Source organism: Purpureocillium lilacinum, assembly GCF_023168085.1.
Source record: "Purpureocillium lilacinum CBS 284.36 DNA, scaffold_4, whole genome shotgun sequence".
Taxonomy (NCBI): domain Eukaryota; kingdom Fungi; phylum Ascomycota; class Sordariomycetes; order Hypocreales; family Ophiocordycipitaceae; genus Purpureocillium; species Purpureocillium lilacinum.
Window position 1 is genome coordinate 4,889,491 of NW_027072114.1, and position 14,682 is coordinate 4,904,172.

Genomic DNA, 14,682 nt, shown 5'->3' on the forward strand with positions numbered 1-14,682 from the left:
TTCTTACAGTTTGCGATCTTTCCACCGGGAGATAAATGATGTGAACAGACTTTACTGGCCTAGCGACGGCATAATTCAGCGTCAAATGCGACATTATGACGAGCTTCCGCGGACGGAACGATGAGACGGCCGACGACGTAAAACCAAGCTTTCAACAAGACGTTCGCGAAAAACACCGTATACTTGCCGCAAGATTCCTCCTGGGGAAGAGTCTTTACCGACTAGGAAATTTCCACGGAGCTGAAGGTTGCTTTCGACAGGTAATCAATGAACGCCAAACCAACTCCGAGGTTGATGAAGATTCAACCGAGAGCAGATGGTTATTGGGGAAACTACTCTACGAACGAAAAGAATATCAGGAAGCCGAACAACTATTCAAGCAAGTGGTAGAGGCTCGAGAAGACACCTGCGGCCTTCAAGACAGGTCCACGCTCGAGAGCAAGTTATGGCTAGCGATGGCCATGTACCAGAGACGCAGGTTCTGCGATGCAGAATGCTACTTCCGGCAAGTTGTGGACGGCCGGCAGCAAGCGTATGGCGAGCAGCACCCAGCAACGCTCACAAGCAGGCACTGGCTGGCACTAACATTATACGCGGCTGGAAATTATGCCGATGCCCAACATTGGTTCGGACACGTGGTCGTCGGACGGCAGAAGCAGTATGGTGACGATCACAAGAGCACAGTTACGAGCAGATTCTGGATGGCTAAAACGAGTTATGAGTTGAAAGAATATGGCAAGGCCCAGGTGTTGCTACGGCAAGTTGTCAAGGCTCGGCAAAATATGTGTGGAGACAAGCATGAGGACACCCAGGACAGCATCTTCTGGCTGGCGAAAACAATGTTTCAGTTGCAACAGTATGATGAGGCTGCTCAGTGGTTTCAACAGCTAATTCCATCAGAGGTGGAAATATCCTCGGCCGCAGACACAACGGAGAAAGTACCCATATACGAACTCCCAAGCCATGAGCGACCTCTCCAGCCCGGCCCGGCCGTCGAGCTCGATACGACTAGTCCCCGGGAGCGTCCCCCTGAGTCCATCGTATCAGCGTCCGCACCGCAGTACTCGAGCGACTCCAGCACTATCGCAATGACTCCATCTGACCTACACATCATTCAACGGCCTAAGCCATGGCGGTCTTTCTTCCGACGAAAACTTGATGGAGGAGCCGGTAACGACAATCCAAGGGTTTCTGCATTGTCGAACCCTCCAGATAACATCCACGGGGCGACAGCGTCAAGGGACAAGCCAGACCAAGACGTACCAGGCACTCAGTCCAGGCACGCCGCGGCCTCTTCAGCGCCCGAAGGGTGTTTCAGCGAACGAGATACCGAGGAAGTACAGTAAGGTCCGTTTGAGTGTCCTTTTTCCCATCAATGAAATTGGAGAACAAAGCCTGTGTTTGGGCTGTTGGTAGGGATGTGTTTTTCCTCCGACGAAGCTGGATGTATCTGTACTCATGGACTCCCTCGAAGTTTTGGTCAGCAAATCGCCGAATTGAAGTTATGCTATCTTGCGGAACTCTTATGGTTGTTTGAAAGGCCAGTCCATGTCATCCTGAGATTCTTTGGCCTCTCTTCGTCTGGCACGACGCATTTCTAGCTATAGTCAGTCTAAGGGCAATTGGCGGGGGTACAGTAATAACAGGCAGCGGCGCCCAGAGCTGTCGCGAACCACGCCACGCCTCGTCGAGATCCCCAAGCGCTAGCCGAGACAGGGTCGGTCATGTCTGTGAAGGTACCGCGGGCCCTCTCGTGCTCAAAACTGACAGCCCTGGCCCGTACCAACATATCTCATGCATGGCCTGGCGGTCGAATGTGCCAATGGTGAGCCTTGCCCTGGCAGCCTGTGCCGCTGTTGCGGACGCTCTTGCCCAATGATGGGCTCGGGTTCCCAAATATGCACATCAAGCATCGCTCGTCGGAGGAGGCCCGGGCCAGCTGATGTTCCGAGCCTCCTCCGACAGAGTCAAGGCATAGTCCAGTATTTCTATCCAGGTCTGTCCCCCCGCTTCTTCGCAGCTCCTCATGTTGTTTCCTTCCTTCATCGCCATCCTGAACACGACTATCAGCGGTATCCCAGCTCGATCAAAGCCGAAGCCTCGAACATGAACACATCCCCGGCAAAATGTGTTACCGCCAATCGGCTCGACGGTCGAAGCCCGGCAGCAGACGACATGAAGATCGACTGTGAGCCGCGATTTGATACCAGCAATCTCCAGGGGGGATCGGTCGACGATGCCGTCGTTGCAGCAGCGCAGAAAGAAAAAGTGTCCGCAGTGTTCACGCCCACCGGCAAAGCAACGGCAGCCGATGACTCGGACATGATGCGTCGGGAGAAGTTGGGGCACATCAAACCCCTAGACGACGTCGCCTTGGAAGCTACGAGAGCATACCTTCAACAGAGGTTCGCTCGTCGTAGTCTTCCACGAAAAGATGGCCTGCACCATATCGTTTACGGTGGAGTTTCCAATCGTCGCCGCTCGACGTATAAGCACTGGCCTGTGGCGTCTGGACAGTCAGATGAACGACAAAGGGCTCGCATGTTGCGGATAATTCAGGATATGGAGGTTGTCGAGCTTGGCAGCAGGAGCACACCAGCCCTGAGGCCATCTGGATGTCGAGGGCGTCACGCGAGCATTTGAGGCTCTCCGGAGTTTGACGGCCACTGCGTATCACATGCCTTCGATTTGTAGCCCCATAAGGAAGCCAAGAGTTGACAAATGCAATTCTCCTCACGCTTTGCCCTGAGTGGCTAGAGGCAACCGCTCCTGCGGCGCCTCGTTGGCTCTCGCCATCCGCGAAGATGGAAATACACGGATGCTTCAGCAGACGCACCAGGCATGTCCTCAAGGCTCATAGGACGTGGCCTTCCACGATCACCTATTTGTAGGCGAGGCTGTGCTTCTCAGCCGGCAGCGCTGGGCCTTTGCCTGATTGAACGGACAGGACGGACCTCTAATGGCCTTCGTCGACACCAAACAAGCCACGGAATCCATGTTTCACAAATAGCCTTCATCCATGCGTACTCGTCGATGTTGCCACTGCTTTGACCAGCAGCAACCTCAAAGCGCTGCCGATCGGGGTCCCATGAAAGCCTGTAATCGCCTGCGTCTTCAGCTACCCATCGGCGTTGCAACTTGAGGGCGTTATCTCTCCATCCAGGCTGCTCGTCCACGACAACTAGGATCAGGTTCGCGCAAGGGGCCGCCTCTAACATATCCTCGAAGACGGAGATATCTTCGTAGCCAGTGGGGCGAGGAGGGAAGGTACCTTCGGCGCGAAGAAAAGATTCCGACACAGCGAGACGGGCAATAGTTGAACGCATCAGCGGGTCTCCGCCGGTATCCCCGATGTAGTCCTCCCACTCACATGCAAAGGATCTTGCTTTGTCTGGTTCAATGTAGAGCGTATCGCGACTTTGGTCGAACGGTCGCGCGAATCCAGAGCCCTGGCGGTTCGCGCAAGGACGCATTTCCGTTTGAGTTATCCAGGACAAGGCAGCGCAACGAGATTCCGGACAGATAGCGGCAAAATGCATTGGAACGGAAACTTTATCCAACAAGTGTGGATCAAATTCCGCGCGCACAACTTTTTGACCGGCGATATACTCTTCGTCAGATTCGGAGACGTCAACGAGTCGCAGACAAGCCCGCCTGTAGGGCAGCAAGACTGGCCCGTCGGCTTCGCGCAGCGAGATGTGCCATATGTAAATTCGTATCTCCGGCGGGAGGTTGCCGAATTGTAAAAAAGAGCTGCAAGCCGCTGTGTCCTTGCTTTCTGCGGCCTGGTCATCATCTGGGCAGGTGGTGTATGGCTGGGTCGGAGGGAACATCGGATCTAGACTGTCCACTCCATGGTGCGTTAGGCCTTCGCCTGGAGCCGCTTCGGCCAATAAAGAAGGGCTGGATAGCATGCTGATCGAGGAGCTACCTCCGGAGTCGCGGGGTGATCGTGAGTCAAGAGATCACGAGAGTCATCAAGGATCAACGAGAGGAAAGAGGAGGGGAAACCAAAGAAATTGGGAAGAGGGATAAACAGCGCGACATGCCGCGGGGGGAAGAGGCTTATTAATAGGCGGGCGGCGGGCATCTGGGCCTCCTACTTGCCTGGATGATTGGCCAAGAAGCAAGCAGACGAGGCAGCCGCTTCTCTGTAGAAGCGCTTGAGAGAGCTGACTCCGCCATGACACGCAGATGCCGGGCGGAGGAGTGTTGGTCGCAATCTCATCATGTGCGACGCCTTGTGTCACCGATCAAACCCTGGTCAAACCCTGGTCACGACAGCTACCGCTCAGTCCAAGCTGACCGGCATCACCCAATGACAAGCTCATAACGCGCAATGCAACAGTGTGCAACGGTCATCCGCTGCGGCGTTATGGGGAGAATCGTCCGGTTGGTGCGTCATATCCGGCCATGACGCACAAGGTTTCCTTCATATTACTGAAACGGGCATTGGTCGGTCGGTTGCCCTTCGCCGCAATCTGTGGATACCGAGAAAGGGGATGAAGTTCGACGGAATCGATCTTGGAGAGTCGGGCAGGTAGCGGGGCCATAGGGCGGCTTGCATAAGCGGCGTCCGGATGTCTCTATCCTGCGACACTCGGTCAAAACGAGTACGCGTGCTTCGTTAAACGGGAAGCTTGACGCGCGCTGGATGAGGTTGGCGATGGCAGGATCGTGAGCGTATCTTGACGCGGAGGGTCGAGGGAGTCGCGGCACCATTTGCGACGCGAGGACTAATGGTGTGTAGCTATGTAGGGTGACTGCCAACCGCCCCTCCTCTTGCGCTGCAGAGATGCCGCTCCCCCTTCCACGCAACGCTTTCCCTTCCACGCAACATTTTCCCTTCCGCGCCACGCCTATTTACGCCAACCCAGCGCCTCTTCGTTGACCCAAACACTCCACCACTGCTTCTAGCAAAGATCCAAAGCTTCAAACCCCACTCGTTGCTCACCCAGGTTCCGTCTGGGCAATCGACATGGAACCCGGTAAAAGATCCCCTCTGCGCAAACAGCGAAAAGGTTAGAGAACGATCCAAGTCGACTTCTCTGGCTGTGGCATGCCCACGCTTTCCGGCGATCGCTTCTCTGCTAAACTCCGTCTCCAGATGTGAACCGATTGCTGGGAGAACATCAAACCGAGGCATGTTGAGGAACGTGGGCGTCGGGGGTGCCTGTCCAAAGTATTTCAAGTTCAGCAGGTTTATGGGTAGTTGTCCGGCGCGAAAATCCGGCCCTTCTCTGATTCGCTTGATAACTACGTCGACGGGCATCGAGACGGGACGTGTCTTTGTCGTGCTTAGATCTTGGACGTCCACTCTAGGGACATTACTGTAGCCCAGGTGCGAGAGCCTCGGCCATTGTGAATATCCGAGAGGTCTCACTGGACCACCACACCAATGACATGGGCATTCGATCGCAATCATAGCGATGCCCGATTGTTGTCCAAGACGGTTCCGCGGGAATCCATGTCCCATCGATTTGGTTATGGTCCCTCATCAGACCCCCCCAGCGGCTTGACACTTTGATTCCGCATGTGCAACGACAGTCCACGGATTCAAACCCTAGTGGTGCAGGCTATGGTCTGTTGCGGCTCTTCAGCTTCGTACAGTATCGCACCTGAAGCGACCCCTTGGAACGCCCGGGATATTGTTCCATGTGCCATCGATGGATCTCCGTCCAGGAACTTGTCGGCAGAAATCTGTTCTGCACCCTGGGATTGGTCGTCTGGGCAGCCGGACGATTCATTGCCCGCGGCGCTCGTTTGGGCTTCGTGGGCTTACGTCCGCAATGTCTGGTGCATAAGTCCCAATCGAATTGCAACTGAAACGTCGCCACACTATCCACCATGATGCGCTTGAAGAGGACATTCTCCAATGCGCCACTCCTCAAACTCTGCAACTATGGAGGCGTCATTTGCATCGTTGTCTGTAACGGTCGATATCAACATCAAGTCGCTCTTCGCTCATTCACAATACGGTCTCTTGCGTATGTCAACCCGATGAAGCTGTTATGTGTCAATTCCCCTATCGTAGCATAATTGTTTCAGCCGCCAAACAACTCACTCATTCAACCGCACAAACTGCTCAGTTGGAGTCACTCGGAGCTTGCAGACAACTATAAAAGCTGGAAGTCAATCCAATACTAGATAGAAAATGCAAGAGTCTTTCGTTGCCCGATTCATAGGGGATCTTCTTTCCGATCGTTGTCCAGTTATCCAATTGACCCTGGCGTGCGACAGTCGATGCTGGCAGAGAGGGCAAAGATCTCGTGGGCGATTCAACTCTCTGCTGCTTGCGAGGCGATTGCATGGCGTCTGCGTCTGCCTCGGCCCTGCGGTGGCCAAGACGGTGTTTGGCCAGACAAAATGCGGGATGATGCATCGTCGCTGCGTAACGTACTTCCGCGCCGATGGTCAGAGGTCCCGAAGTACGGAAGGCCATTGCCAGACCGTTGATCTCCCGGCGAAAGCTGCATGCTCGTCTCAATGTCGATTTGGGAACGTTCCTTTCAGTTGGGTCGCCAATGAGGGGCCACTCGTTGCGCCTGACAGGTTTACACCTCACCGCCAAACATATTCAAGGTGCCGTAAGCACTAGGTACCTCGGGTTGATGTGTCAGTTTGCTCTCGATAACAAGTCGTGATGGCAGGGTCGATCGGACACGGGGAGCACTCGATGTCGTCCGACACGTTGCTGTCGTTTGGCGTTTGCGATACAGGCGGTGTTGTCGGCGATGCTGTTGGGAGACATGGTGCTGGCCAGGAGTTGAGAGGAGCACCGTTAGAAGCGTCCGGAGCTGCATCCCTCGGTCGAGAAAAACACTGAGCAGAAGGTTATGCCACTAGGCGCCTGCGAATCCCGTGGCCTGGCCATCCGTCCAATGGCACCGCCAAGTCCGACCCACCTTCACCGTTCAACACTCGTCCACGGTCCAACACTCGTCCACGGTCCAACACTCGTCCACGGTCCAACACTCGTCCACGGTCCAACACTCGTCCACGGTCCAACACTCGTCCACGGTCCAACACTCGTCCACGGTCCAACACTCGTCCACGGTCCAACTGTCACGGTTCCAGAAGTTGATGCTTGTCAACGGTGTCACGTGCCACGGCACGTGATACTCCTATTCATGTGTTGTGCGCGAGGCAGCCGCTTTTCGCGTTTCTCTTTCCTCCTTGCGCTACGTCTTGTATCTAGAAGCGACTTATTCTGCTTGCTCAATTGACAACCGATTCGAACCGCATGACTAAGCCTGATCTTGACGTGACACCCTCACAGTTGGACGGCGGACGAGTATTGGACGGTTAAAGTGGGCCAGACTTGGCCGTGCCATTGGACGGAGGACCAGGCTAAAACAACCCGGCAACGGATTCGCAGGCGCCTAGTGCCATAACCTTTGCTCAGTGTTTCAGTGCGCCATTGCCGTCGCACGGCTCCTGCACTGCTTGGGGCTGTTGGCCGTATGCATCTGAGATATAACAGGCAGAGGCTGAGTTGCGTGAAACTATTTCCACCATGAAAAGAGACTGATGCCGTGTACAGTACGGTCTACTTATTCAGGTATCTGTGATGCCTTCACTGCGACAGAGGACCAGGCCCTGTATATTGCGTACTGTGTTTGTATATAACTACTGTACGAAGCTCTCTCAGGCAGGGATGGATACTAGTGGCGCTGGGAGGCCGGGCCTGTGTCCGTTCGTGAAGCACCTGATACACGTGCGTAATGAAGGAGCCGGGGAATGGTACAGGCTTGATCCATTATCGAGTGGTCTGAGAAGCTTGTTGCATACAAGTTGAACAGGCAAACGCCTACGCTATTGCCCTTGAGCTGGAATGTGACATTCATTGGAGGCTTTTACTGTGAAGCACATGCGGTCCAGGTTGCACCACCTCCCCACCTTTTAATCCGGCAACCGCCTCCGGAATATTGATTACCCGGATCCGAAAGGACGCAAGATTTCGTGGGGTTCGCCGCCCGCACTCGAGATAACTCGTCCTGTTCAAACCGGCACGGATGTTGCGCTGTTATGATGTCGGGCTCTACGAATGACAGCAAACACATCTAATCGCGGTATAACTTCTTACGATGAATCCACCACCTGCGTTGATTGATAGAGTGAAGTACGGCCCTGCTGGCCTCAAGCAGTCTGTCCCCGCCACCAGGACCATCGAGACTCGTGTCTGACGAAGTGCTGCATCAGTTATCTGCCTGAGCAAATACACCAACTGCTATCCAACCTCCGGGGTTGCTGTGAAATTCCGGCGAAGAAACATTCGATCATTCTGCCTTCGAGCTCGTCAACCAGTTGATAGGTCGCCTTGGCCACACACTGTCCCATCTATATTCCGCCAGCGGCCGTTCCGCCAATCCACGCGGGTTAAGGTTATCGCAGGCTATGCTCGGATTATGTGGCCGGAAATGAGTGCTTCTCTACCAGCAATATGAGCGACTCGATCACAGCTATCGCTCTTAGTGACGATTCAGCAAAGAACGAGGAGGAGCTAAGAGGGATTTTCCTGGATACGGTGAGCCTACCATGTTCGTTATGCGTGGTTTGCACGTTTGCTAAATTACAAACAGACCCAACAGCAAGGCGTGGTCGGAGGCTGGACAGGGCCACACACAGTTACGGTTCGCGGACCATTCGAGACTACTACAGCGGTCGTCATGAAACGAGGCAGCGCAGGATATGTCGCCGTATTCGAGGTATTGAGCGAGACGGACCACAGACCTGTAGTTCAGTACAACGCCTCGGATGGGGCACTAATGATCATTCTCAACCCCGGCTATTACTGCTGGATAATGGAGGGCGTCAAGGTGAGATATGTCGAATGAGCCTCAATGATAGTTCTGATTCGGGTCGATCGCGGTTCTGATAATATCTGCACATATGTGATGCGGAACAGTGATGAAGGGCAGGTGTACCTGTGGAGGAGGGAATGAAATTGTTAATCCACCCCCCCGTCCGTCTTTGAGGTGCGAAAGAAGAACAGTGACGGCTTCGATAGTAAGCGGTATAACCGCCCCTGATGTCACGTAGCCTTTAGCCCCATGTCCTGGTAGCAAATCTCTCGGTTCTGTCGCTCCCAGCTCGTCGTTCTGGACTGAAGCCGGGTTCTGTGTAATAAGCCCTCCATCCATGGATTGTGGCGCGCTTGCGTCGCCTTCGTGTTGTGTTTCGTTGGATGTTCCGGTGTCTTCCTGGGCACCACTTGGAAAGCCTGTCCCAGGGGCGGGTTGTCGTAAATTGACTGAGCTAGCGCTCCCGCCTTGTGGTCGGTATTGTTCGTGACGGATTGCATCGTGCAAATCTAAACCGGTTAGTTCAGCCGAAGTTGTCCGATTGCGATCACACGCACCATTTACACTCTTGGGTATGCCGTAAGAGGTGGCAAGCAATTCAAGAGTGCCGTCACGCAGCGGCACCAGGTCGTGCTTCTCCAACCTTTGTAATAGGGCAGCACGATTGGACTTATTCATGCTCGCCACATTGTTCTGTCCAAGACCGACGGCGCACAAGAGGACCCCCCCGGGGCCACATTTGAGAAGAACATCATGAAGAAAGATCTGGTACTTCCCGCGTTTACTTGACTTCTGTGCCTCTTTGAGTATAGCGACTGCCGCCGAGGCGCGCCTTTTGTTGCCGTCCGTTAACGATCGAACAATATTTAATTTGTCTGCAGCAGCAGCGATTTTGAGCCATGCCTCGTTGGTTTGCAGTGGTCGTGACGAGACAGACATTGCGGAACGAGAACGTCGAGGATGGTCCGAGTCGGGTGTCCGACGAGGCCGGCCTTGGGGGTAGAAAGCAAGGAACTTTCCAAGGGAGAAAACGAGGTAAGTGTGGCTTATCAATGTCTCTGTCGTACCCCGCACTTTACCCTGAGCTTTACCCCGAAACTTACCTCAAAATCTCCCCTACTATTTGCCCCGGTGTTGTCCCGCCCAGGTCTAACCAGTATTGGTAATTGACTTCTCCTCCAGTACGCAGTTAGGATTCACGGGGCTCGAGACGGAGCCCACCACCCCTGGCAATGCGCCTGCTTCTTTGCATAATTATATGGAGTTAGTGTCCTTGCAATGGACGTCCGAATTACAGGGATCGCTCAGAATCCTCAACGTCAATGTGGCTGGGCCATGGTACAATCTCCGCGGACCAGGAATAAGGAATGATCTCGTCACTGGGTGCCTGTACGTCGGCATTTAGCACGATTAATCAGCTTTGGATGGGCCGTCTGACTTGCTTGGCCTTTGTGTGTAAGGGAGCATGAAGCCCCATGTTCAATCTCTGATGTTGGTACAAGAATATATAACCCTGCCTGTTCGACAGCAAGGGAGCAACACTTTCTTCCCTTCCCATACCTTTTCAGGTGTATGAACCTCCAACGATGTGCTCAAATAGCTCACTTCAGCCATCTCAAACGCCTCGGTCATGCCAAAAGAACAGAATGGCTCTCGCAACGGTCGTCCGCATTCCCCTGAGCTTGGTGGCGAATCTCTAGACGAAGGGCTGTGGATGAGAGGCACAGGGAAAGGCGACAAAAAGCACCAACAAGGGAGAAGTGAGCAAGACAGGTAGGGTGGCACCTATAAATGGTAGACGACTACCAGGGTTACGCTACTAACGAAGAATCAGGGCCACTCCGCCACCATCTGCCGGCCCGTGTGACCGCCAACTGCCTCTCCACAGGTGCCTAAAGTCATTCGATGTTCATGCAATGGCAACGTCACCGCAAGACGCCACTGAAACACGCTACCCTGAAAAAGCTGGCATCCACACGATTGAGCACACTGGAGGCGGCAACGTGTCCTGCTTGGCCAGCGGCAATCCTACAAAGTCATTGAAGCACTCTAGAGAGATTTCAGAATCGGACGTCTTCACCGCCACAAGGACTAAGCGGGAATTGCGGAGGGAGTCGCCGTCGTTCTGTGAAGCATCTAGCTATGTGGACGACCAGAACTCAGGCGAGGTGCTGGGTCACCCCAATCCCGGTGAGAAATCCCACTCACGTTCGCCTCCCCCGGCTGATAATCTGTAGACATCCGAACCTCTGTGTCGGCTATGACTTTCGGAATCCAATCAAAGACATCTAGAAGAGATGGTGCTCCAGTCTCAGAACCAGGACAAGATCAACGAAGCAACAACATAGAGACTCAGACAGACGAGACCATACCTGGGATCTTATATGCACCGCAGGGGCTGCCAGCCACGGACCTGGCCACGCGCAGCGCGATGGGTGATGAGGGATCGGCTGTCGAAGAACATATTACGCTTTTTCCTATGTGTGCTAAACCAACTAGCATTGTGCCGGGCTGCGCCTGTCTCTCCCTTCATCAGAATGACCCAGCCCATCGATGTAGTATGTGGCGTGAGCCTCCCATCTGTCCGAGTGCCTTTTTGGCGGAGCTCCGCTACGTCGAGCCTTTGGCGAGAAATTCTGGTGGAGATCCCATTGAGGCATCACAGACCGGTCATCACGCCCTGGAGCACCGGCAAAGGCGAGACGAGAAAGGTTTGTCATATCCTTTCGCGGACGTCAGTGACTCAAACACGCCGACAAATGTCAACACACGTCGCTGTGGCACTCTTGGATCTCACGGACCCCAGGCCGGAGACCATGAATCTCTGCCTGGTAGGTGCTCGCATTTATTGCCCTTGAACTCCAATTGTTAACAGAGGGCAGCGCAGACGAGCTATAAGCATCAATACAGAGTCGACAGTGCCCCAAACATTAGCAGTCGGACCCGCGGTGTCTTCAGAGCTTGTCAAGGCGAACAAGTTCTTGGACATGCAGAGCGGTTAGGGATCTTGGAAAGAGATTCGGGAGAGTCGGTGGTGCAGTACTCTCGAGTCACTGGACTAAAGTCCGGTAAGCGATGCTTCACGGGCTTCTTATTCTATTGCTAAATTGATGCGTTGTTCTAGATACTTCGGGCTCGCTGCCAGACACGGCGGTTCGGAGTGATATCAGCGACGATGCGGCGTCCGACGCATCGGGCAAATGGCCTTCATCGGGTGGTAGCAGTTCCGAATCTTCCCGAAATGGTCTAGTGCATCAATGCAATTCAGAGTGCGAGCCCTTTTCGGCGGAGCCCCGCTGTGTCGAGGCTTGGGCCAGAGATGCTTGTGGAAGCATCGTCGAGGTGTCGGGAACAGGTGTTCATGTCTTGGAGCACCGGGACACGTGGCGCCAGGAAGGAGGCTTGCCTTACACTTCCGTGATTGTGGATCTGTCGAATCCACTGACCAACATCAACACGCCTCGCGTTGTCACTCCTGACACACAGGGGTCTGAGAGCGCACCTCTTGCGTCTCACATGGGTAGGCGCTTCCGATCTATTGTCGATGAGCTCTTCAAGTTGACAGATTCAGCTCAGAAGAATCACGGCGGAGACGACAATAGTTGCCGGGTCTTCGAAGAGCTGCTGGATGAGCACATCCTCGAACGAGCAGAGCGGACGGGCCAGTTAGAAACGATTCGGCAGGAGCCAGGGATCGTATCTCCACAAGTCGCTGGGCCGGAATCAGGTACAAGGGAGTCACGATCAACTTCCTCACCTAGCTAATGCGTCTTGATAGATGATTCGGCTTCTCTCCCGGATACGGCGGCCCGGAGGGTTCAGGTTGGAGAAGCGTCGTTCGACATGTTGGGAACACGAGGGACGGATGTCCCCCAATCTACGGCTTCCAATGTTCAGTCCATTTTAAATGACACAACTTCCAAAGTCAACAGGTGGACTCGCGGGATCTCCAAAGAGTTGCGAGATGAGCACATCCCTCGACGTGCCAAGCAGACGGGGTGCTCGGAAAGGAACCAGGAAGAGTCGGGGACTGAGTACCTCCGAATCGTTGCACCAAAGTCCAGTAAGCAAAGCTTCACAGGCATCTCCTCTTGCTAAGCTGATGCGACCTTTAGATGCTTCGGATTCGCTGGCGGACACAGTGATTCCGAGTGACATGAGCGACGGTGCATCGTCCGAGTCATCGGACGCAAGGCCTCTCAATACCAACCAAACGACGACTGCGGCTGCGGTGTCACTTTTTGATACCGCAAGTCCAGGTAAGAGCACTCAATATATACTGTTATTGTGCCTTGCATTTTGATACGATTCGGCAGTTGGTCTCAAGATCCAGGAGACGTAGTTGCGGCCGCAGTAGGCTCAGATGACGATGCGGACTCAACCTTTGGGAAAGAACCGCCCTCCTCCTCCGTCTCACTTTCACCCGGCATCACGGAGTACGAATGGAAATATGGCCGGAGCTACCACAGCTATCAAGCCGGGTTATACTGCTTTCCGAACGACGATAGAGAACAGAACAGGCTCGACATGCTACACCATGCTTTCCTTCTGGCTCTGGATGATCGTCTCTTTCTTTCACCAATCGGCGAAAACCCGAGCCGCATCCTCGATGTGGGTGCTGGCACTGGCATATGGGCCATCGACATTGCAGATGAGTACCCGTCGGCGGTAGTTAGAGGCTACGATCTCAGCCCAATTCAGCCGAAACACGTGCCCCAGAACGTCGAATTTTTCGTTGATGATGTTGAAAAGGAGTGGTATGAGTCCACTGAGTACGACTTCGTGCACTTGCGGAACTTGCTAGGGTCGATAGCAAACTGGCCACGACTCGTTCGTCAGATATACGACAATCTCAAACCAGGAGGCTGGATTGAACTTCAAGGCACCCTCAACCAACCTTATTCGGAGGACGAAAGTCTCTCGTCGGACAGTCCTGTTGTGCAGTTGATGAATGGTCTGAGGCAAGCTGGACGCAAGCGTGGACGGGACATGGACCCCGCATCGTCATTTAAGAGATGGATAGAGTCTGCCGGATTTGTGGACGTTCAGGAAAGACGCTTTTCTTTGCCCGTTGGAGCCTGGCCAAAAGATCCGAAGCTCAGGACGATTGGCATATTTATGGCGGAGAGCCTTCGAGAGGGCATCGAAGGTTTAACGGCCGTTCCATTCATGGAGATCTTGGGCTGGTCGAAGGAAGAGGTGCATGTTCTGAATGCGACGGTGCGGCGGGCGGTCGCGTGCGGGGACACTCACGCCATCTTCGACTTCGTCGTTGTCATTGGCATGAAGCCGATGGGTGGGCTATGATAACCGGATCTGGACATGTACTACCGCAAGAACGCGCTTCGTTGTATAGTAGTGTTCATATAGGAGTCTAACAGTCGTTCCTTTCTGGACTTTCTGGTGTGACCGTAGGATGGGACGTGTCTCGCGGCGCATGTGTGTAGGGTTGAGGGCTGGTCAGCGAAGGGCAGGCCAGCACGGGGCGTGAAGCATCATGCTGAGTTCACGGTTGATGCCCTCCGTAGACTACCGAACTGCAGGAGGATTTGCGTCACCGATTCTGGCGAAGAGAAACCCTTGGGGCTGTCTCAATTGCAGAAATTGGTCTGGCCCAGCGAACCACAAACCAGCATTTCATACGCCAAGAATTGCGATGACGACTACGGGAATTCGTGGATGTCCTGTAAGGTATGTGACCACAATGGTAACCGATGATACAAAGGCTCCGGGATCGATAATAATGCATACGAGCTTCGACTTCTAACTTGCTAGCTTCATCCATATGCTACCTTGTTCGCTCGGGTCTTACGCATATATTCGAGTATCAGCCCTGGCTTGCCGGTAGATGAAGGGCTCCGGCTTGTGCGGCCTTTGG

General features: G+C 54.1%; 3 protein-coding genes across 3 annotated transcripts; all 3 read left to right on the plus strand.

The window, feature by feature from the left end:
• Positions 1-461: 461 nt before the first annotated feature.
• On the plus strand, positions 462-1,346 carry PLICBS_006568 (uncharacterized protein; the record flags this gene model as incomplete). The annotated part of the gene is made up of 1 exon (XM_065600992.1): positions 462-1,346. One exon carries the CDS (start codon positions 462-464, stop codon positions 1,344-1,346), a length of 885 nt encoding a protein of 294 aa, XP_065457064.1.
• Positions 1,347-8,443: 7,097 nt separating this feature from the next.
• On the plus strand, positions 8,444-8,837 carry PLICBS_006569 (uncharacterized protein; the record flags this gene model as incomplete). The annotated part of the gene is made up of 2 exons (XM_065600993.1): positions 8,444-8,527; positions 8,583-8,837. The coding sequence occupies 2 exons, from the start codon at positions 8,444-8,446 to the stop codon at positions 8,835-8,837; spliced, it is 339 nt and encodes a 112-aa protein (XP_065457065.1).
• Positions 8,838-13,331: 4,494 nt separating this feature from the next.
• On the plus strand, positions 13,332-14,111 carry PLICBS_006570 (uncharacterized protein; the record flags this gene model as incomplete). Its single annotated transcript, XM_065600994.1, has 1 exon — positions 13,332-14,111. One exon carries the CDS (start codon positions 13,332-13,334, stop codon positions 14,109-14,111), a length of 780 nt encoding a protein of 259 aa, XP_065457066.1.
• Positions 14,112-14,682: the final 571 nt, after the last annotated feature.